This window comes from Pantherophis guttatus, chromosome 3 (assembly GCF_059756535.1).
Source record: "Pantherophis guttatus breed Tessera chromosome 3, ASM5975653v1, whole genome shotgun sequence".
NCBI classification, from domain to species: domain Eukaryota; kingdom Metazoa; phylum Chordata; class Lepidosauria; order Squamata; family Colubridae; genus Pantherophis; species Pantherophis guttatus.
Window position 1 is genome coordinate 167167812 of NC_142065.1, and position 24174 is coordinate 167191985.

General features: G+C 38.6%; 1 protein-coding gene across 2 annotated transcripts in view; it reads left to right on the plus strand.

Moving 5' to 3' along the window:
- The first annotated feature begins 496 nt into the window (after positions 1-496).
- The window catches only part of CABLES1 (Cdk5 and Abl enzyme substrate 1), a 56597-nt gene continuing 32919 nt past the window's right edge, over positions 497-24174 (plus strand). Inside the window, exon 1 of one of the 2 annotated variants that reach the window (XM_034429597.3) lies at positions 497-1761. In XM_034429597.3, the coding sequence (XP_034285488.2) occupies positions 1046-1761 (716 nt within the window). In that variant the 5' untranslated portion in view covers positions 497-1045. The remainder of the gene's footprint in view (positions 1762-24174) is intronic. The other variant, XM_034429598.3, reaches the window with a different exon arrangement.

A 24174-nucleotide genomic window follows, 5' to 3' on the forward strand; every position in this document is an offset into this window, starting at 1 on the left:
CATCTTTTGATCCAAGCCATTTTCCCTGCATGGGTGTCCTTCCTCTGGGTTGGGCTTAAAGTGCTCATAATTTCCAGGCACCAATTGCAATCAGAGTTGAAGTCCAACACAACTGAAGGGCTCACAGAGAGACCACAGTGCATCTTAAGTCTTTAATGGACATATTTTATTCTGAAGGTATTCCTCAAGAACAACAAGGAAAAGAATTTCAAAACGGAGGGGGGGGGGGCTTCAGTCAGCCTGGTTTCATGGTCAAATTGGGAGTGGAAGACAAGTTTAATTGGCTCAGACGGGAAAAAGTAGAATGTGTTATGTTCACTACGACCTGGAAGGACACAGTTGTTAAAAACCGACCAAAAACCAAAAGGGGATCCATCAATTTTTAGATCCCATCAACTTCTAGGAGCTGGCCCTATTTATGTAAGCGCCTCATGACCATGTGCTGTGCAACACAAGCGGAACTCCACCTTCCTCGCTTCCCCTCCCACTAAGCAGATTGGGAGGAAAAAAAAGTAAAAGGAAGAAAAAAACACTGGAGGAGCTTCCTTAAACCTAGTTTCCTCCTCTTCCTCCTCCTCCTCTCCCTCCCCCATCATTTCTCCTTCCTCCTCCCTCTTTATCCTCTTCCTCCTCCTCCTCCTGGCCAGAGCTTTTGTTTTTCTTCCCAAGCTATTTCCCACACGTGATTGCCGTGTTTTTGCGCCGAGCGCTCGGCCGGCCGAGTGCACCTATAAATGCTAATAACTTTGGCCAAGGAGAGAAGAAAGGCAGGAGCCAGAGGAGGGGAGGAAAGGAAGGGTAGAGGTGGGGGTGCATAACTCGGGCGCTCTATCCATGCAGGCAGCCGGGGGGGAGGCGGGAGACATGCCATGCAAGCCAAAAGTCCCCTGCTTCGCGCGGCTGGCGCTCCCTCGCCTCGCCCCAGCTTGCTGCTAACCCTCAGCTCGCCGCCGGGGAGGTCGCGCCTGCCGCTCGAAGTCTCATTCTTGCCCGCTCCGAGGGAGGGACAGAGGGTAGGCGGGCGGGCGAGCGAGCGCCACAGACAATGGCGGCGGCAGCGGCGGCGGCTCCTCCTGCCGCCGCCGCCGCCACTACCACCACCACCAGCAGCCCCGGTGGTGCCAGCAGCGGCGACGGCAGTACATTCCACCAGCAGCTGGAGCCCTGCTTAAGGAAGCCGCCGCCGCCGCGTATGGACCCGCGGCGGAGGCAGGCTGCTCTCTCCTTCCTAACGAATATCTCGCTGGACGGGCGGCCGGTGTTGCAGGGCGAGGAGGGCGGCGAAGAGAGCGACGTCGGCGCGGCAGCCGCTGCAAGGACTGCTTCTGCTGCAGCCTGCGGTATCAGCAGCAGCAACAGCATTCGGACTCGTCGGGGCAACCTGAGCGCTTTCCAGCCGCCCGCCCCGCAGCAGTACGCAGTTTATGCCAGCGCCTGCGGTGGCAGCGGCAACAGCAGCAGCAGCGGCAACGTCAAGCTCATGAGCCCCCTGGGAGCGGCTGACCAGCCGCAGCAGGGCGAAGACGACGAGCCGGAGGAGGACGAGGACGAAGATGCCTTCGCTAGCGTGCAGGTGCCCATCGCCGCCGCCGCTGCTGCCGCCCTCCCGGGTTCCTCTGGGACCCCCTGTGCAAGGGGTCGCCTCAACTCTTTCACTCAGGGAATCCTGCCCGTCTCCTTCGCCAGAACCACCCCACAGAACTATTGCTCCCTTGAGCAAGGCCCGGTGGGCGCCAGCGCTTTTGAGCTGCAGAGGTCCAGGTAAGTGGCATCCAGAAGGGCCTCGAATGGGGTGTGGGTGTCTCCTTTTCTTCAAGAGGAAAAAAAAAACCGGAATAAAACAAACCAGGGTTTAAATTTTTACCTTGAAGCTCTTTTGATATCTAATATCTGAGATGTGTCTCACTCTGCACATGCCCAAGGGTATGCCTCTCTTTTAAGAATATTTAAGATGTTCCTGGGCTGGTAAGTGTTAAATTACATCAGGGGAGTGCTATAGTTAGCTCTCAAATTTTGACCAGTTATGTATTTATTACTGCAATTTATGTGCCACTTAATTCCAAAAAGGCTTTGAACAACCGCCATGAGAAATGTCAGGGTTTGAGGCGTCTCCAAATTGTTTCCATTTACTCTCCAACGTGTGTGCACAGGTATAGAGGAGTCAATTTTAACACAGTGGTGAGAAGAAAATATTTTCTTCATGTTCAGAAAAATTTATGTACTTTGAGGCTCTTAACATTTAGCAAAAGGGATTTGAGGTGAACAATGAAAATGTGGTGAAAAGGGGTCATGTGCAAATATCATGAAAGGGGAATTAGTTGTTATGAATTAACACTGTTGGCACTTAAGGTATTTTATTTTTCCACCAGTACATACGGTATCTGTAAGTTAAACCAGAAGTCTAATACACTATCCTTGTCCACAGGTGACTTGTTGCACCTTTCTGGGCTCAAGCTAAAATGGGCAGGGCTTGGTTAGTAGGTGGATGAAAGATTTAAGAAATCGCAAAACTAAAAGACAAACTAAGGAGTTAAAACACCTTAGAAAAATGCAATGGCAACTCCCTTCTGTATTGTAACCAAGAGAATTGCAGTCTCTGTTCATAAGTAAAATTAGTATGATGAATTTCATCAGTATGTTGAAGACAACTAACCAAATTTCGGCACTAGTCTTGAAATCAGGATTTATGTCATTTTCTTATTGTGAAAGTTTGGGGCACTAATTTCTAAACCTGCTTTTTTAGGCTAATGGAGAAGTCACTTTTTCCCAATTGCATTTCAACCTCTGAAATTACCACTCAGTACAGGTAATCCTGAACAGATGACCCCAATTGAACTCAAAATTTCTGTTACTAAACAAGGCAGTTAAGTGAGTTGTGCTCCATTTTACCACTTTTTTTTGCCACAGTTGTTTAGCGAATCACAGCAGTCGTTAAGCGAATCTGGGTTTCTCACATTGAGTTTGCTTGTTGGAAGCAGGTTGGGAAAGTTACAAATGGTGATCACATGACACCTCCAAAACCCCCCCCAAACAGTGCAACTGTCATAAATACATGTCAGTTACCCAGCGCCTGAATTTTGATCAAGTGACCATGAGGATGCTGCAAAGGTCATAAGTGAAAAACGGTCATAGCTCATTTTTTTCACTGCTGTTGTAACATTGATAGGTCACTAAACAAAAGTTTGTAAGTCAAAGACTACCTGTAACATTTAGAATAGCACTTAAATGTTATTAATGCTGAAACTACATATAGTAATCAAACCATCAATTAAATGTAAAGCTTTTTTCTTTGGATGCTACTTGTAAACTGTCATAATGGGTTTAGCAGATTACATGGGGGTCAGTAATTTTAATTTTTATTGGCATCATCACTTCATGAAATCATAGCGAAATTAATGAGAAGCAAATCCCTATTACCTTACTGAAGTTAAAACTGGTAGACTGCCAATTAAAATAACAGTCATATCTAATCTTTTGTATGTTTTCTGGGGAGTGTTGATCTTAATATCTGAAATCTTAATCCCTTCATTTATTTTCTGCTGTTATCATGCATTATTTATGAGGTGATGCATCACCCCATCACTTGCACTCTGTTGTTTTTCAGCATTGATCTTTATTTAATGGGAAGCTGCTACAGCCTATTTGTTTAAAGCAGTGCTTCTCAACCATGATGGCTGGGGAATTCTGGGAGTTGAAATCCACATATCTTAAAAGTTGCCACAGTTGAGAAGCACTGGTTTAAAGAATAAACATTCTATTTATCTTGGAAGTTAGACAGGGTTGGCCCCGATTGGCTTGGATTAAGGACCATTTGGGAATTCCAAGTCTGTTGGCTGGATGAGTGAATCAAGAAAAAAGCTTTGGAAGAAGACTGAGCAGACTTGGAAGTAGAAATGGAACAATGTGAAGAAACTTACACAAATGCCATCTCCAAGAGCTGAATTTAATTCAAAGCATCTTTATCTTACCAGTTTTAAAACATTAAAGAAAATCTTCTAAGCAGTGATCGGTGAATAAATAAGAGCAACAATCTGTAAATCTTTTCCCTTAACTGCTTTAAACTTGATTTAGATCTTAACAAGAATAATTGGCAGAAGACAAGCATTTGGTTGCTGCAGTTGAAACCTCAGATTTGTATCTGCCCCAGGATATTAAGTAGTTTAGTTGATCTGGTTAGGATAGAAAGTGTATGACAGAATCAAGATAGATGTTTATAAAGGTAAATGTGTATTTATTTGCTACAATGTGTGATTGCTTGGATAAGGATTTATATATTTATATTAGGTTTCTCTCCTTTTTTTGTCCCTGTGTGTCAGTGTTAATGTCTGGTGGCTGCCCAGGCAAATGACTACAATTTTCTTGGCAAGGTTTTTGGTTTGCCATTGCCTACCACTACACCAAAGTAGCTCTCTTGCTCCCATAGAAAAAACATAATTTATTGATGGGAAAATATATCCATGTAAATAATACTACTTCTAAAGAAAAAAATGTGGGTTTAAAAAGCAGGTTTAGAAATTATTGCCCCAAACTTTCACAATTGTGACCAGATTCTGGGGCAAGGTAGTTTTTATAATAAAATTATCAGTGATAGGCTGTAGGCTGCATGGCATGAGAAAAGTTTAATGAATGTATTGGTTAATGTAAAATAACTGATATCACAATAGTCTTCATATTTCTTTCAAGAATATAGCATTTACAACAAAACCCCTATGAGAGGAAAGAGAAAGCATGTGATAGTCTTCACCCACCAAATCATGTTAATAGTAGCACAGAAGATTAATTTCCCTAGTCCAAATTTAACATTTATTTGGGATATCCTACTGTTTCCATATTACCAATTCTACCTTGTTTTGTTTTTCTTTACCAATTTGAAACATGCCTTTTGGAGCTTAAGGGCTTTAATTATCTCTTCCTTTTAAAAAACAAAATAGAGCTAAATTCATGCTCATACCAAATTAAAATAAGATCGAATAATTTTTGCTTCATTGTGTTTTGGAACCGAGCCATTGTTTTGGAAAACAGGATGTATACTAATCCACAATATGGTTTATTTGTTGGGTATAACATGCTCCGTCAAAACAACGATTGCATTTTCTTAATCTGGATTTAGCATGTTGTATAAACACAGCTAATAAGTCCTCCTAGATTTATTTTGTATATTTTTAATAATGCTCTGGCAGTCATTTGGCATTTAGTTTAAAGCCTTGAAAAGGATTTTTTTTTTTTTTTTATTGCAAAAGTTTTACAATTACATTTTCACCGCATTTCCCCCCCCATCCCACCCCCCGCTCCCCACCCTAACCCCCCTCAAACCCCCCCTAGCCCTCCCCCCCTGACTTCCATGAAGTATAATCCCATCAAAGTCCCCTTTTTACAAAACTTGAACCCCTCAAACCCCCTTAGAAAAAAAAAAAAAATTCCCCCCCCCTCACAGTATTCATACATTTCTATTTTTATATAATACTTTCAATGAAAAGCTATTTGGTATTTCCTAACTTGATATTTGTTCTGCACATAATCTATCCACTTTTTCCATTCCCATTCATAAGTCTCTTGTGGGCGATCTTTTAAAAATGCTGAAATCTTCGCCATCTCCGCAAAACTGGCCATCTTCAAAGTCCATTCTTCAATAGTGGGTAAAGACTCATTTTTCCAATATTTACCTATCAATAACCTCGCTGCTGTGATCATGTACAATATCAACTTAATTTCATCCAGTGTAAAACCCTTTACTATACCCAATAAGAACAATTGTGGGGAAAATGGAATTTTTCTCTTCAAAACATTCTGCATAACCCACCATATTTTAATCCAAAAAGCCTTAACTTTCTTACAATTCCACCAAACATGATAATATGTAGCATCTAAACAATCACATCTCCAACATTTTGGCTGGACATTAGGATACATACAGGATAGTTTCTTGGGATCTAAATGCCATCTGTAAAACATCTTATAAAAATTTTCCCTCAAATTCTGCGATTGTGTAAATTTAACATTCTGAACCCATATCTTTTCCCATGTTTCTAACATCACTGGTTCTTCAAAATTTTGTGCCCACTTAATCATACAATCTTTAACCAATTCAGTTTCTGAATCCCTTTCTAACAAAACATTATAAAGCCTTTTAATATGCATTGGACCTTTCTCTTTTATATGTCTGACCAATTCTTCCTCATGCAACATAATACCAGTTTTTTGGTCCTCTTTCCATCTCAATTGTAGTTGATTATATTGTAACCAAGTTAAATTAATTCCTTCATCCAACAGTGTCTGTAATGTCTTCAACTGCCATCTGCCCGCATCTGTAAAAAGAATCTCTTTATATAAAAACCCCCCGAGTGACATTATATTTGTATTCCACATAGTATGACCAAGATCCAGCCATAACGGTATTTTGTAATCCCATTTGAGTCGGTGCTTCTTCCAAACTCTCATCAAAGAGTCTCTAAGTATATGGCTTTTAAATACTTTATCCATTTTGTTATCATAAAATAAATAAGCATGCCATCCAAATTCAAGATCAAAACTTTCTATATTCAATATTCCAGTCTTTTTCCTTCCAAACCAGTCACTTGCTTGAGTCAAAGCTGCTGCTTCATAATATAACTGTAGGTTTGGAAGTTTAAGACCTCCCCTTTCTGGAACATCTTGCATAATTTTCAATTTCACTCTCGGTTTTTTCTCATTCCAGACAAACTTATTCAGTCCTCTTTGCCACTCTTTCAGTTGTTTATCACTTTTAAGCACCGGAATCATTTGAAACAGAAATAGAAATCTTGGCAAAATATTCATCTTTACTGCTGCTATTCTTCCAAGTAAAGAAAGCTGCAGTTTTTTCCATGTCTCCATGTCTTTTTGCACCTCTCGCCACAAAACCTCATAATTATTTTGAATCAGTTTCATATTAGATTCTGCAACCTGAACTCCTAAATATTTAACCTTTGACACAATCTCAAAACCTGCCCTCCTTTCAAGTTCATATTTTCGTTCTTGTGTCATATTTTTGACTATCATCTTAGTTTTTTTCTGATTCAGTCTGAATCCTGATACTGCACCATAATCTCTTATAATGTCTTTCATCAGGATTATTGATTCCACCGGTTGTGTTAGGGTAACAACCAGATCATCTGCAAATGCCCTTATTCTGTAATCTTCTTGCCTTATCACTATACCTTTCAAGCTAATCGAATCCCTTATTATATTCAACAAGACTTCTAATGTTAAAATAAAAAGCAATGGGGATAACGGACAACCTTGTCTTGTTCCTTTTTCAATTTTGAAATCTGTTGTCAAACTTCCATTAATAATAATCTGTGCCTTTTGCTCTTGATAAATTGCTGAAACCGCCAATATAAATTGATCCCCAAAGTCCATTTTTTTCAAAGTCTTTAATAGAAAATTCCAATCCACTCTATCAAAGGCTTTCTCCGCATCCAAAAAAGCCAGCACTGCAGGGATCTGTTTATTCTTCTCAAGATATTCCAGTAAATCTATCACTTGCCTTACATTGTCCTTCATATATCTACCCTCTATAAATCCCGCTTGATCTTCATGAATCACCTCTTGAATCACTGGCATCAACCTGTTGGCTAATACTTTTGCATAAATTTTGTAGTCATTATTCAGAAGAGATATTGGCCTATAATTTTCCGGTTTTTTAGGACCCGCTTGCTCTTTTGGTATCAAAGAAATATAAGCTGTTTTCCATGATGGGGGTATTTTACCCCCTTGTTGTATATTACAAAATAAGTCTCTAAGTTGTTCCACCATTTCTGCTTGCAAAGTTTTATAATACACTGCAGTCAAACCATCTGTTCCCGGAGCTTTGGCAGTTTTCAGTTGTTTTATTGCTACAATTATCTCCTCAGCTGTTATAGGGTGATTCAGTCTTTCCTTTTGTAAGTTAGTAACTTTTGTAACTCTTTTATTTTCTAGATATTTTTCTATAAGTCCATTCTGTATGTCATCTTTAGCATATAGTTTAGTATAGTAATCTACAAAAACTTCTTTAATTAATTTTTGTTGATAAATTTCTGTCCCTCCAATGTCAATACAGTCGATGGTCCGCATACTCTGCTTCTTCCTTAGGGTGTAAGCCAGCCATCTGCCCGGTTTATTGGCATTACAAAATGTGTTATGCTTTGCATATTGTAAATTTGTTGCAACCTGGTCCGCCATAAGCATTTGGAATTGGTCTTTCAAGAGTTTTATAGCACTATGTGTTCTTTTATCTGTTGGATTTTTAATAAGTAACTGTTCTTTTTTCTTTATTTCTGCTTCAATTTCAATTCTTTTCTTTTGTCTATTCAATTTGTGCTTAGAGTTCATGTAAATGAGTACCCCTCTCATATATGCTTTACTCGCATCCCATACAATTTCAATAGGGGTACCCTTGTTCAAATTAATTTCAAAAAATTCTTTCATCTGCTTCTTAAGTTCTATTATATTTTTTTCATATCTAAACAGATTTTCATTTAGTCTCCATGATCTTCTCTCAATTTTTGCAGTCTCAATTTCTATCCATACTGGACTATGATCAGATAAAGTTCTTGGAAAAATTTTTGTTCTTTTTGTTTTGACAAGTAAATCATTTGATACTAAAATAAAATCAATCCTTGAAAAAGATCTATGTCTGTCAGAAAAGAAAGTATAATCCAAGTCTTTTAAGTTATGTATTCTCCAGACATCCTTTAGTTCCAAATCTTCTTTCATTTCAAAAAAAGTTTGTGGTAGTCTAATCTTTGACTTCGCCAGACTTCTTTTATCTAGCTTGGAATCAATTACTCCATTCCAATCTCCCATAATCAAAATTGATCTATAGTCCCATTGCAACATTTTAGTATGCAAAGTTTTATAAAAGTGATCCTGCTGTTGGTTGGGAGCATAAAGCCCAATCACAAGAATTTGACCATATGGAGTACACAGTTCAATTGCTACAAATCTACCACCTTCATCCGCTTCTATAATTTTAGCTGAAAATCTTTTGTTTATATAAATAACCACGCCATTCTTTTTTTCCAAATTTGATGCTATGAAATGTATTCCTAACTTTAAGTTTATCAAATATTTTTGATCTTGCGTTCTGATATGAGTTTCTTGTAAACAAATTATATCATTATTAAATTGTTGTAAATATGTAAATATTTTCTTTCTTTTCTGTGGCGAATTCAGTCCATTCACATTCCAAGACAAAAACTTAACCATCATGTATACCTTTTTGAAGCGATGAGCAGAATTGCCGGATGTCTTCCGAGGCCACCGACGTTGCTCTCCCCATGGCTTCCCTTTGATCTGTAGTACTCTTAGCTCCTTTTTTATATTGTTGTGCCGTAGCTCTTTCTTGCAGTTGTTTTTCTTTAAGTTGTTTTGAAACTGCACGAGTTATTCGCTGGTCTTTAGCTTCAGCCATACGCTTTAGGTCCAGTGCCACATCTCTTGTAGTCAGAATTGGAGAAGATTCTAACAGGGGCTCATCCAGAAAACCTCCTTCAGCACCCTGCGCTTCCGTTGGATCTAGTTCAATCTGCTTAAGCTGCGCTTCCAATTCTTGCTGGGGTTGCTTCTCCTTCTCACTCTCCTTTATCTCCAGTACAGTAGATGAGCGTGGGGATGGTGACCTCTCTTTAAAAACATTGTAGTAAAAATATTCCGCTTTTTCAACAGTATTCAGTCGGTGTTTTTCCCCCTGGTACTTCAAAATTATACCCGTTGGGGCATCCCACCGAAATGGAATCTGTAATTTGTTTAATTCCTTTACTAGAAAACCAAAATCTTTTCTATCTTTCAGCATCTTTGGCGGTAACTCTTTATAAATTCCAACTTGAGTTCCCTCAACTTGCACAGAGGAAAGAAAAGATTTTTGCAGAATATCATTTCTCATTCTTCTGTCTGTGAAATAAATCACCACGTCTCTTGGTAATTGTCTTTGTCTGGCCACCCACGAGTTCACTCTGTAAATTTTATCTATTTTGCATAAAATCTCATCAGGATCAATTTTTAACAACACAGCCAAGGCATCAGCACAAACCTGTCTCAGATCTTGCCGGTCACTCTCCTTGATACCTCTAATTCTTATAGCAAATTCCATGGACCGGAATTTCATCATCGTGATTTCATCTTCAACTCTCTGCACTTTATTATCCACATCAGAAATTTTAAAATCAGTATCTTTTATTTTAACATTCACTTCTGATTTAAATTCTTCCAATTTAGAGTCCACTTTAATGATAACTTCTGACAGGCCAGAAACTGCATTTGATAATTTATCAGTCACCTTGTCATAATTCTCTTTCACCAAATTTTTCATTTCAGTAATTTCCTGCTTAATTTCCTGTTGGGATTTTTGAAATTTATCATCCAAAGCCTGCGTGATAAATTTTTTTAAACTTTCAAAATCAAACTGCTCTTCAGGCTTATGTGTGGGAGATCCCCCCCCTGCTGCCTTGCTTTCCTGTTTTTTAGAGGCCATTTTACCTCGTGAGTTAGATTTTCTAAAAAAAGAAATCCTTTTTCTTCTTCCAGCACCACAAAGTCCTCTTAGAAAATCCCCCAGTTTTAATCAGGTTAGAAGTAAGTAAATTTAAACTTGTGTGAAGTCAGCTTGTTTTAGAAAGGGATTTTTTTTTTTTTCCTCACCCCTCTTCTCCTGTACTCGCAACAAACAGCGCTACAATGTAACTTGTTAGAATAGCTTCAAAGAGTCACTTTCCCTTTCAGCTTGTTAACTTGTTAGCGCTGGAGCGGCGCCATCTTTTCAAGCCACTCCCACTCACTTCAGTTTTTAGTCTGATCAAAAAGTCACAAAGAAAGGGAAATACTTGCAATTCCTTGGTTTCAGGGTTCGGGTTTTTTTTTTTCTCCGTTAATTAGTAAGGTTAAATTCAATCGGCTGTGTTTGCTGCTGCCGGCTTGCTCTGCAATAAACAGAGTCGTCCCACGCCGCCCGGAGTCTTTGCAAGTTGAAAGGGAGCCACGCCTGTTTCCTCCCCAGTAGCAAATTCCTGGGGGCTCACAGGGGCTCAACCTGCGCCTTGCCAACTCTCTCCTTCAAATCCTACAGATTCTGGAGTTTTCAAGCCGCTTCTCACGATCGAAGCGGCTCTACAAACGGCGGGGCTGGCGGACCTTAAAAAGGCACCGTCTTCACCGGAGCCAGCAAAACCCGGAAGTCGAAAAGGATTTTCTTTATTACTTAGAAGATTTATATTCTCTCCTGGTATGAAATAATCCTCAAGGTTCACCAGAGATAGACCTTGTATCATTTATCTTGTACCTTTACCATTATACAATGGATGCAACTCACTGTTATGTGCCATATTTTCTCTGCTTCAAATATTTAATTTGAGTCTAATTTAAGTATGCTGTTACCTTATGCAGAGTGATATTACGTGACAAACCAATGTATGCTTTACCACTAGTTGTTTGCCAGAGGTAAAGCATTTCCACTGATGGGAAATTATGATCCAAAATATGTGAAAAGCACCAGATGAAAGGAAGCAGAATCATGGTGCATATCACTATAAAGCTCCTCCATCCATTCATCCTTTGCTACTTTGCATAAATCTCAGTATAAGTGTCTTTCAAATGTTTAATTGGTTGAATCCTATTTCTTCTACTGTTTTTTTCAGTTTTAACGGTATTATTTTGATTCTAATTAATTTTATGGAAATATACCATATAAATAAACAATTTTTGTCCTTTGAACTACATGACCAACTGAAATAGATGTCAGATGTTTTCCCCTCTGTAAAATATACTACATCAATTAAATGTGAAATATTAAAATTATTACTCCATTGATAGAATATAAAACTCATATATAAATGAGATGTTCTCCATCTCCGTTCTCCTGTGATTTGTCCATGAAGCTATGAAATGGCATTACATATTTTTCAACAAATGACAAACCATATTTTAAAACTATTATTATTACTTTTTCTTTGCTAGTCTAGTCATTCTAAAGGGGAATTTATACGTTTCATATTCCACAGATTTGTCATCTCAATCCATCATTGAGTGGCAAGGAGTCAACATTGACTTGAAGGTGTATTCACACACAAAACCAAATTACTTTCATAGGAGTCTGCGACTATAGTATTATGTCATTGTCATTATATTCATTTTTTCTGGTAGCATCTATTTTACATCAAAATAGGTAGAGTCGTATGTTTTCACAAATTATCGGGCTTCAGGCCGGGATATAGCATGGAAACGGCATTGGTCGCATTGGTTGATGATTTCTGGAGGGCTCGGGACAGGGGTTGTTCCTCTGTCCTGGTCCTATTAGACCTCTCAGCGGCTTTTGATACCATCAACCATGGTATCATGCTGCGACGATTGGAGGGGTTGGGAATGGGGGGCACCATTTTGTGGTGGTTCTCCTCCTTCCTCTCTGACCGTATGCAGTTTGTGTTGGCAGGGGAACAGAGGTCGATCTCGAGGTGCCTTGTTTGTGAAGTGCCGCAAGGGTCAGTCCTCTCGCCCCTTCTGTTCAACATTTATGTGAAGCCACTGGGTGAGATCATCCGTGGTTTCAGGGTGAAGTTCCACCAGTACGCTGACGACACCCAGTTGTACATCTCCATCCCGGACCATCCAAATAATGCCCTTGAAGTGATGTCCCGGTGCCTGGAGGCCGTGCGGATCTGGATGGGGAGAAACAAGCTCAGACTCAACCCTTCCAAGACTGAGTGGCTGTGGTTCCTGGCATCCTGGTATAATCAGCTGGTTCCATCGCTGATTATTGGGGGCGAGATCTTGGCCCCCTCAGAGAGGGCTCACAACTTGGGTGTTCTCCTGGATGCACGGCTATCTTTGGAAGAGCATATGACGGCCATGGCCAGGGGAGCTTTTTATCAGGTTTGCCTGATACGCCAGTTGCATCCCTTTCTGGACCGGGATGCCCTGCGCACGGTCACTCATGCCCTCGTCACATCACGTCTGGACTACTGTAACATGCTCTACATGGGCTCCCCTTGAAGAGCACTTGGAGGCTCCAACTGGTCCAGAATGTGGCCGCACAGGTGATTATGGGGGCGACATGGCGCACCCATGTAACACCTCTCCTGTGCGAGCTGCACTGGCTCCTGGTGGTCTTCCGGGTGCGATTCAAGGTGTTGGTTACCACCTTTAAAGCACTCCATGGCTTAGGACCGGGGTATATACAAGATTGCCTTCTGCCACCGATAGTCTCCCACTGGCCAATACGCTCCCACAGAGGGGGGCTCCTCAGGGTGCCGTTGGCCAAACAATGTCGGCTGGCGACACCCAGGGTGAAAGCCTTCTCTGTGGGGGCATCAGCCCTCTGGAATGAGCTGCCCCTAGAGGTTCGGATGATCCCCGATCTGCGTACCTTTCGCCGCGCCCTGAAGATTCTTTTATTCCAACAAGCTGGGCTGACCTAATAGGAATTTTTAAATTGGGTGTTCGTTAGTTTTTAAATTTCATGGGCCAATTTTATATATTTGTTTTTTAAATTATTCTTAAATTTTGTGGTTTATATGTGTTTTAATATGGCTGTACACCGACCTGAGTCCTTTGGGAGAAGGGCAGTATAGAAGTGCAGTAAATGTAATCTGCTAAATTCTAGTTGCAGTAACACAAAATGCTACAATTTGGCTTTTGGAATCTGGAGGACACTCTTTCTTTTTTAGTGTCTTCATAAACACCATTTTAGCTGTGCTTTTCAAAGTAAAGAAACTGAAATGAGCCTTAAGAATAAGAAATTTAAATGCAGTATCTATGGAACCTATCTTCTTTGCATCTAATCTTTATTTATTTTCCATGCAAGGTGATGTCATTTTGTACTGCTTTATTTATATGCTATCTCATTTTGGTAGTAATATAATTGTTGCGTTTACTATGATATAAATTCTGACTAAATATGGTTAGAATTCCGCTTCAAGGCATTTTTCCAAAATGAAAAAAAAATTGTTCCAAATTAATTATTACTTTAGAGAAATCTTTCACATTTCTGATTGAATATAGAAGAGATTAACTGAATATAGAGCAGCTTCTCCTCCTGGAAAAAGTCTTCTGGCATAACCAGTTATGCCAGTAGGAAGTAGAAATGATGTATTTGTTTATTTTGGCTACTGCGTGTCCTCATGTGGTATACTTTGAAACTATGAAATAGTTTATAGATTATAAATTATAGATTGCATAATTTTATGTATGTATGGTGTATACACACACACATCATACATACATACATACATACATACTTATAGATTAGGAACTACTGTTGACTTGAGTGTCTTGTAGTTTAATTTTTCAACCAAATTCCAATACATGCAGGGCACAATTTCCTAAAACTAAATGATGTGACCTGATTTATTATTTGTTAACTTGATGCAGTTAGTTTTGCACTGTGATCTTTCTCACAGTTTTTGTTTAAATTTTCATCCCAATATCAGTAACAACATAAAGTTATTTATTTTTTAACTGTATAAAATTATTGTATAAACCAGGACCTGGTTTTAAGGAAATCCCAATAGAAATTCTTCTCATAGATTTAGGTAACCAATTAGAAAATGTAGCTTACACTGCATAATCAAAATCCTCAGGTCAGGGAGGAATGAGGGCTTATCGATGAAGCTGTACTGTACCTTGAAGGAACTTAAAAGTAAGGACAACTTTGTCTCTGATTATTAATGTGATTTCAGAAACTTGTTTCGTATCTGCTGCATTTGCTATATTGATCAGATTTGATCAAGCATTTTTTGTAGATCACTAATTGCAGATATTGCATAAGGCACCATTTTAGAAGAGACATCTGATATGTGAGAGAGATTGGAAAATCTTGTTCTTTGCGGGGTCTGCAGTTTTGCATTTCATTGCTACTTCAGTCCACAACATCGGCACGGCATACGCCTATGGCTTGCTTGTCTTCATGACACATTGGAGAATATATCTTCTAAAATTGCATTAAGAAAATGTTATTGATTATGTAGTCAATAAGAATCAACACCAACATGATGGCACATAATCAGATCAAAATAGCAAGAGTGATAGCAGCTGCTTATTTGTTAGTAAGGAAAAAATCCTTGAAAAATAAGGCAGTAGGAGTCTAGGAGATATGAAAGACACTGAAGGAACTTGGTTAGCTGCCTGCCTGACTTGAACTCTTACTGCATGATTTTGTTGCAAATTTGGCTTTAAAATTGATCAATAAAATTATAATCACTGAATTATTTGTATTATGTTGTTCAGATACTAGTGAATCTGTTATGCATTTCTTAATCTTGAGAACTTTAAGATTTGTGAACTTCATCTCCCCGAATATAAGCTTTTTGTGTGCATATATGTGCATGCATGTGCGTGTGAATTCTATGTGTGTGCTGACTCACTTTGAGCTGAACTAATGCCTTTCATCAAGCAGTTTCATTAAAACACATCTACCTGCAATTACACAGAATTTATGCACTCCGTTCACATTTATAGAGGGTAAAAGGTTACATCTGAATGAGTAAATCTGTTTAAACCAGTGTTACTCATTTCTGTGATCCTCTAAAGTTTGTTTGTTTGTTTGTTTGTTTGTTTGTTTATTTATTTATTTAATTTGTATACCGCCCTTCTCCCAGAAGGGACTCAGGGCGGTGAACAGCCAAAATTAAAAAACATACAAATGCAAAAGTTAAGATAATTAAAAGAATTAAATCATTGGCTACCCAATTTAAAACCCCAAATCCATAAAATTTAAAATCCCAATTAAAAACCATTTAGGCTAGGCCGGCTTGATGAAATAAAAACGTCTTCAGGGCTTTACGGAAGGTCCGGAGGTCCGGGATCAATCATATTCCAAGAGGCAGCTCATTCCACAGGGCGGGTGCCCCCACAGAGAAGGCTCTCACCCTGGGTGTCGCCAGCCAACAATGTTTGGCCAACGGCACCCTGAGGAGCCTACAATTCCTACAATTGTTTTATTTTCAATTGAAAGAACAGCCACTTGGTGATAGATCTGTGCCATCTATTATGAATGAAGTAATATTGTCACTTTCTGCATTACAGTATGCATAACCTGTTTTTACAAAGCTTCCCAAAGCTGCTATAAAATTATAATCAGAATTCCTTGGCTTTTCTGTTTATGTTAACAGTTTATGTAATTATATAGTAGACATATTTAACAAAGTTATCATTTGTGTGGTTTGGGTAGGGATTGTATATCCCCTGCTTTTTCCTGCCCCCACCCATAATATTTTGTAAAATTGTTAGATGTTAAGATACTAATAAATGTTTACAGGTCCTCCCGTCCAGTTGTGACCAACGCAAGGGGGTGGTGCTGTGTTGTCTGACAGATGCTTCTGTCATCATGTGGCCAGCATGAAAGTACAGAATTACGTAGTAACTGTCCTGTCAGAGCGGTACCTAATTATTTACTCACATTTGCATGCTTTCAAACTGCTAGGTTGGCAGGAACTGGGTAGGGAATGGGAGCTGATGCTAGTATATGAATTCATATTAGATCTTGGTGGACAGAAATGGTGGTGGATGGTAATTTGTAGTCATAGGAGCAAAGATTTTCAATTGCTTGATAGTAGCAATAATAAAACCACGTACAACCTGGTTCTAGGTAAAGGATTGAGTAAATATAAATAGAATTTTGCATGGAAAAAAATTGAATTCAGGTTTTGAGAATTCTTTGTTGTTCCATCCCGAGAAGTGTTCCATTCTGTTCCAAGAAGATGGTGAAGGAAGGAGTATTGGAAGGCTTACTTTCTCAGCATTCAATGATTGCTTGGTCAGATGGGCAAATTGTTGTGTGTCTTCAGCCCTTCGAAGAAGGTAGGGTCAAAAAAAAAGCATAGCAGAAATTCCAGGAATATTCCTTACTATTAATAGGGTAAATTAAGAGAATCCAAAGCCTGTCAGGATTTCTTTCTGCCCCATCTTACACCGAATGAAACCAGGGCATGGTTATTTTGAATTTATTTTTCATGCTTTCTCAGGACTGAGTATTCTGAAAGTGCCCCTTAACAATTCATAGGTTCCTTCCATGTTCCCAAGGCCAAGTCTACATTCCTTCATGCACACCCATCTTCAGAATCATCCCCCCTCCCACATGCAAATACCAGCCAAGGAAATGGACACAGAATCCCTTCTTCCTTTTTTTCTGCAGGATAGTAGGAAAGATTACGGAATAATGGGTATGTTATCCACCTTGAGCTATTTAGAAAAATTATTAAAGGTGGGATATAAATAGATAATAAATAAAATGATAGAAAAAACTAGAGAGAAATGAAAGGTACATCCTCCCCTCCTATTATAAAGCAACCATCACTGGTGGGTCTACTTGTATGTCCATAGCAGTGGCAATTCATGGGAAGAAGGCATATGTGGGAAATTCAAGCGGAATTGTTAGGCACCATATGGTACATAGACGTCCTTTGCCTCTTCCCACAACCTCTCATGTTTCATGGGAGCCTGTCCAGTGAATTCTAGATGGTCCTCTCTTATGTGTAGAATCCAGAATTTGTTCCATCTAGTACTTCTTTTATCCATCCACGAAAATGAGAATGGGGGATGGGGAGGGAAGAAGAACAGGTGCAGAATGCAAGGGACATGGCTGCTTCTCTTGAACAAAAAGTAACTGCTAAAATATCAGATGAATCATCATTGAAACAGAAGATTTCAGACATAAGGCCAGTGGATTAATTTGATGGATAATAGGGAAAGTTGAATTTAGCTTCTTAGAACAGGTTGGTCAGTTGACGAAATTCTTCATTGTGAAGAAGTCCTTTCCCCCGAGGATAAATTTTGAAGGAGAAGTTACCTGGAAGCTTCTGTGCTTTTGAATCTTTCATAGAAACATTGGCTGGCTCTGGAGAAAGAAAGTCAAGGAAACATGAAGTCCCAACCCAATGTTTGTGATAATACCTTCCGGGTGTAGGATGGAATCTAATTGACAGACTTCTAGGCACAGGCAGTAATAGTGAGATTAGGATTCAATTTTATTTTGTTGACTCAAAATCAAGCCTCACATGTTTTCTGCAAATCAGATATTCTCTGGCACCTAATGGCTATTTTAAATGGATCTAGCCATTTTTCCTTCCTCTTTTGAAACTTAATCCTTTTTTAAAAATGTAACGCCATTGGGTATTTTCTTGCCACTGTTTTTTAAAATAAACTTTAAGTACAATTAAAAAAAAATATTTTAAAAAGAGACTGGACAGTCATTTGTCTGAAATGGTTTAGAGTTTCCTGCTTGAGCAGGGGGTTAGACTAAAAGACTTCCGAAGTCCCTTCCAACTCTTATTCTGTTACTCTGGGTACCAGTTAGTTTCTTGGCAGTTATAATCTGAAAATAAACCTCTGCAAATTGACTACCAGTTATTAAGCTTAAGATGTGTATATATTCACACACATACATTTGCTGATGTACACACACACACACACACACACACACACACACACACACACACACAATCTTCTTTTGGCCTTTATTATAACTTAAAAGAAGATGTTGACAGGAAATATTAGCAAAGAGAATAATTGTTGCAACATCTCAGACTGACTGGGTGGAATACATTTAGTTGGAACAAAACTGACTAGAGTAACCTCTTTTCCATATTAATAGGTGTTGGCATCAAAATGTCAGAAACAAATAAAGAATGGGCAGAACTTGTATTGTGACATAACAATGCATGTTCTGGCATTTTGATGAAATGTTGGCTTGGTGCGCACACACCCTTGATGTTATCTCCTATATTACTAGCATATTGTTTTAGGACAAATTATCTTCATTATAATTAAATGAAATAAAAGGTCCTTTTTATTGTATACCAGAATCCATATGGCTTTTGTACTAGTGATAAGTATATAAACTTTATACTCATTTTTAAAAAGAAAACCTGATGATATTTTGAAAAGGAAATAATGTTCATAGTCTTCTTTCACACATACCGTAATCTTTTTTTTTTTTTTTTTACCATCTTCCATCATGTTGCATCTTGTTTTTAATATTGTACCCTAAGAGGAGACAAGTGATTGATTTGAAATTCTTTTCTTTTTCTATTGACATTTCTGGTCAACTTACTTACATAAGAATAATTCTGCAGCATTTCTTGGACAGGTTTTATAGAATTACTGAGACATATATTTTTGGAAGGCCTAGTGTAGTTTATTCAGGAACTTGGCCTTGTACTGGCAATAAAAAAACAGAAAAAATAAAAGCAGTTCCACTTATTCTGCTGCTTCAGTTTGACCTTTGTATAGTTTTTAAATAATTGCTGAACAATCAACACTTCCCTAATACAGGCATAGTCTAATTAGGAGTTTGAAGTTACTGTTAGCAACATCTAAAGATGTTTGATTTGTTTGTTTGATTAAGCACTCTACAAATCATTAAGTGGAACTAGATATTTATATAGGTGTCTGGATAAAATAAGTAATCCGACAATACTATTCAGTTGCCAGTGTTGAATTATGTTTGCTCTTTAAGGACAAGTAGGTATAGCACAATTTTTTAATACTGTTAAAATTGCAAGTAAAATATTAAATTAGTTTACTAAAGGAAATATACTTCTTTCAAATAACTGAGGTCTCATTGGGTTCTACAGAACTGAATGGACATGACCTCAGTCCTCATATGTCAAATGCACAGATGAAAGTAACTATAGGCATGTCCTTGTAAATAGTGATATTTTTGTTCATTCTTTGCTGCAGTACTCTAATGTCCATCTTGTAAAAATTATTCAAGTGATGTTTTTATAACACATTTTAACGATCTCTAGATCCCAGTGCAAGATAAAAGCGAATTGTTACATCTGAAATTAATTATATGAAAGCTATCACTTGTGGATCAGTTGTGAGTTGTCAACTTTTTGGGTAACCCACACTCAGAGAAAGTCAGAATTTATGGCCCTAATTCATATAGGTTCAAAGGATGGCAACAAAGACAATATACTGACTTAAGGATATGACCTGTGCCAATTGGTTGCAGGAACATGGAATGTTCAGTTTGGTGAAAAGAAGACTGAAGATGTTCAAGTACATGGAAGCATATCAAATGCCCAGCAACTATTTTGCATTGCTAAAAAAAATTCACACCAGAAATAATGTGTACAGTAGAAAATACTTGTATCTCAGACTTTAGATTTTGGCAGTAATTTGCTTTCCAAGCTTGTTTCCATTTAGTTCCCAAATATTTTGTTACCAGGCTAGGTAACATAATCAGAGGGAATCATGTTACCTAGTCTGGTAATGAAACCTTTGAAAACTAATGGAAACAAACTTGGAGAGCAAACCACTGCCAAAATAACATGTACAGGTTAGAACTGTCTACATCTTGCTTAAACACAAGGGAAAACTTTCCAGTAGTAAAATCAGTACTACAGTGGAACCAGCTAATTCTAGAGTGATGAGTTCTACAGCTCTGGAAGTTATTAAGACAGCCACCTCTCAAAGATAGTTTAACTGGTTTCCCTGCACATTGCAGAGGATTGACCTAGATCAGGGGTGTCAAATTTGCTGCCCGTGGGCCGGATACGTCACGCGCTGGCCATGCCCACCCCGGTTTAGTGAAGGAGGGAAGTCGTGATACGTCACAGGATGACAATGTGCTGTGTGTTTGACACCCCTGACCTAGATGAATTTCACAATTCTATAATTCTGTGAATGTAATGTTGGATGCAATTGAATCTTACATTACATATTGATTTATTTACTTATTTATTTACATCCATTTAGGGGAGGAGGTAGTAAATCTTGGGAAAAATTGTTGTATTAGAAAAAAGTGAAAGAAATGAGAATGTAAGTAAAAGTATAAGTCCTATATAGAAACAATATTGGAAAACATATTAATGCATAGAGGAATGAAAAATAGCTATAAGGAAATAGGGTATGGTAACTGCTTAGAAGAGAAGTAAAAAATTATCTTACCAAATGCCAAAGAAGACTGCTGGGTAGATTAATGAAATAAAAGAGATCAGGAATAAGGAAAAACAAAAAAGGAAATATGTAGATGAATTTGTAGATTATTTATATTAAAAGAAAGAATGTAAGGAAGCTATTGTATAATGAATATTGAGAGGAAGCATTGTTGCAAAAATGTAGTAAAGAAAACAAAGAACATTTAAGGATCTGGAAGAATTATTTTTTAGATTATTGTATGAATGAAAATGTTGTTTGGCAGAATTCTGATCAAAAGGGAACAAGAAGTTAAAATAAGCAAAAAATCAAGCTTAGGCAGGATGGGTGCAAACCAATTTTTATCTTCAGGAAATATTTAAGAAATGTATGAATGTGAGAGAGAAAGTTTGCTTTGTATTTGTGATTTTGAGATAATGTAAATTAGCTGCTAGGCTTGGATTAAGGGATGTTTTACTTGAGTAGGGAGTTGAAAGTTGATTGCTGAATGAGATAAGAATGGTATATCATGGAAAGTAAGCATCTGTGAAAAAATAAATAGAAAACTTAGCAAATGGTTCAACTTTAAACAAAGATTAAGCCAAGGTTGTATGAATGAGAGCAAATATTTTGTAAAGGAATATTGTATTATGTAAAATATTGGATAAATTTCCTACATTTTAATCATTTTCAAGAACCAGGATATCCTAGATTGCCGTTCAACAACATTCTCACTTTTTACTATTTTTTTATTAAAAGAAGAGCAGTTAATTTCTAGTTCTGGATGTCTCTCAAAAATACTTTTATAAAGAGCAAATCAGGAAATAGCAATATAGAAACTTGAATAATTTATGCAAAAAATCTGGCTGTTGGCATAACATCATCTGCAGTTTATGATGTAGCTGAGACTGCCATGTGTACTTGTTGGAATTTGGGAATAGGCTGACATTATATCTTTGTTGTTTTTCAAGTTTAGAATAATTGGAAACTGCAAGGAAGAAACTGGGATGATGCAGTTTAAATTAAAACATTTATCTATTATTTATTATTATTTTTGGGATTTCTATACCGCCCTACTCCCGAAGGACTCAGGGCGGTGAACAGCCACAGAATAAAAACACATAAATACAAAAATTTAAAATAGACTAAAACGAATTAAATAATTTGGCTGAACAAATTTAAAATACCCCATAATTTAAAAACAAATTAAAATTTACATTTAAAAAGGGGAGAAGATTTAGGCCAGGCCAGCTTGATGAAATAAAAAAGTCTTAAGCGTGCGACGGAAGGTGCGCAGATCCGGGATCCTCCATATCTCCAGGGGGAGCTCGTTCCAGATCGTAGGTGCTCTCACAGAGAAGGCTCTCCCCCTAGGGGCCGCCAGTCGACATTGTTTGGCTGACGGCACCCGGAGGAGCCCCTCTCTGTGGGAGCGTACTGGCCGGTGGGAGGCTATTGGTGGTAGCAGGCAGTCCCGTAGATAACCAGGTCCTAAGCCATGGAGCGCTTTAAAGGTGATAACCAACACCTTGAAGTGCACTCGGAAGACCACCGGGAGCCAGTGCATCTCGTGCAGGAGAGGTGTTACATGGGAACTCCACGTCGCTCCCATAACCACCCGCGCGGCCGCACTCTGCGCCAGTTGGAGCCTCTGAGTGCACCTCAAGGGGAGCCCCATGTAGAGAGCATTACAATAGTCCAGACGAGAGGTGACGAGGGCATGAGTGACTGTGCGTAGGGAGTCCCGATCTAGAAAGGGATGCAACTGGCGGATCAGGCGAACCTGATGAAAAATCCTCCCGGTCACGGCTGTCAAGTGCTCTTCTAAAGACAGCCGTGAATCCAGGAGAACGCCCAAGTTGTGAGCCCTTTCCATGGGGGCCAATGATTCTCCCCCAATAGTCAGCGATGGCACCAGCTGACTATATCGGGACATTGGAAACCACAGCCACTCGGTCTTGGATGGGTTGAGCCTGAGCCTGTTTCTCCCAATCCAGATCCGTACGGCCTCCAGGCACCGGGAGGTCTCCAAGCATCATTAAATAAACATCAGCTTTTTAATGTAAAATTTAATAAGATTTTTAAGAACAATATTAGCAATGGCTAATTCTGTAAATTTCAGTCTTATTCTCCTGGGACCATAGGCAAACCTGTCAGAGCATATAATTTACTATTTTTTAAAATAATTTATTGATTCCTCAGCATTTGCAAGAAACAGTGTGCTTGGCCTTTACATATTTTAGTTCACCCTGGTTCCCTAATTCCAGTCATAAATGATAAGCAACAACAACATAGTTTCAATGATTACATATGGTGCTCGCAGAACTGTAGGGGTATATAAATATTCCCTTATTGGAACTGATACACTCAATTTTTCTTAAATACACTTTGGGGGTGTAGTATAAATCCAAACCAATTCCAGCAGTAAGGGCAGGGATGGGTATATCCCCTATACACAATCATCTAGTAGTTGAAATTATTCAACTCCTAGGTGAAGACTTTATTTATAAAGCCGGATAAATTACTCTAGTTGTGTTTCAAAGGCACTTAATAGGTCTCCTTGTATTTGGACTCTCCAACTTTCAAATGCCATCTCACAATATGGATTCTCTGACCAATTCTCAATCCAATCAGAGAAGACTGAGAAAAATTAAAACCACAGATCTTAGATATTGCTGCCCAAAATGATATTGCATTCCTTATATGTCCTTGAAGTGGCTGGCTCAACACAAATCGCCTCCCAGATAGAAGGGTATTTAACAATTTACATGCCCCAACATTTTAGAAGAGCTTTCTCTTTGGAACAACTACAGGTAGTCCTCAACTTACGACCACAATTGAGCCCAAATTTTATATTACTAAGTGAGAAATTTGTTAAGTGCGTTTTGCCCCATTTTACGACTTCTCTTGCCACATTTGTTAAGTGAATCACTACAGTTGTTAAATTAGTAACACGGTTGTTAAGTGAATCTGGTTTTCCCATTGTCTTTGCTTGTCAGAAAGTTGAAAAAGGTGATCATGTGACCCCAGGACACAGCAACCATCGTAAATATGAACCAGTTGCCAAGCATCTGAATTTTGATCATATGACCATGGGGATGCTGCAATGAAAAATGGTCGTGTCGCTTTTTTCAATGCCATTATAACTTTGAACGGTCTCTAAGTGAACTGTTGTAAGTCGAGGACTACCTATAATTGAGTTTTAGTGCCTAATTCTGTCTTGTTTTCCCAATTAGAAGGAGGCTGTGTGCAGATGCAGAACATAGTTTCATATCTATTGCTAATTAAATTTGATCTGCATGTTTAGTGTGATGTGTGAAATAGAAA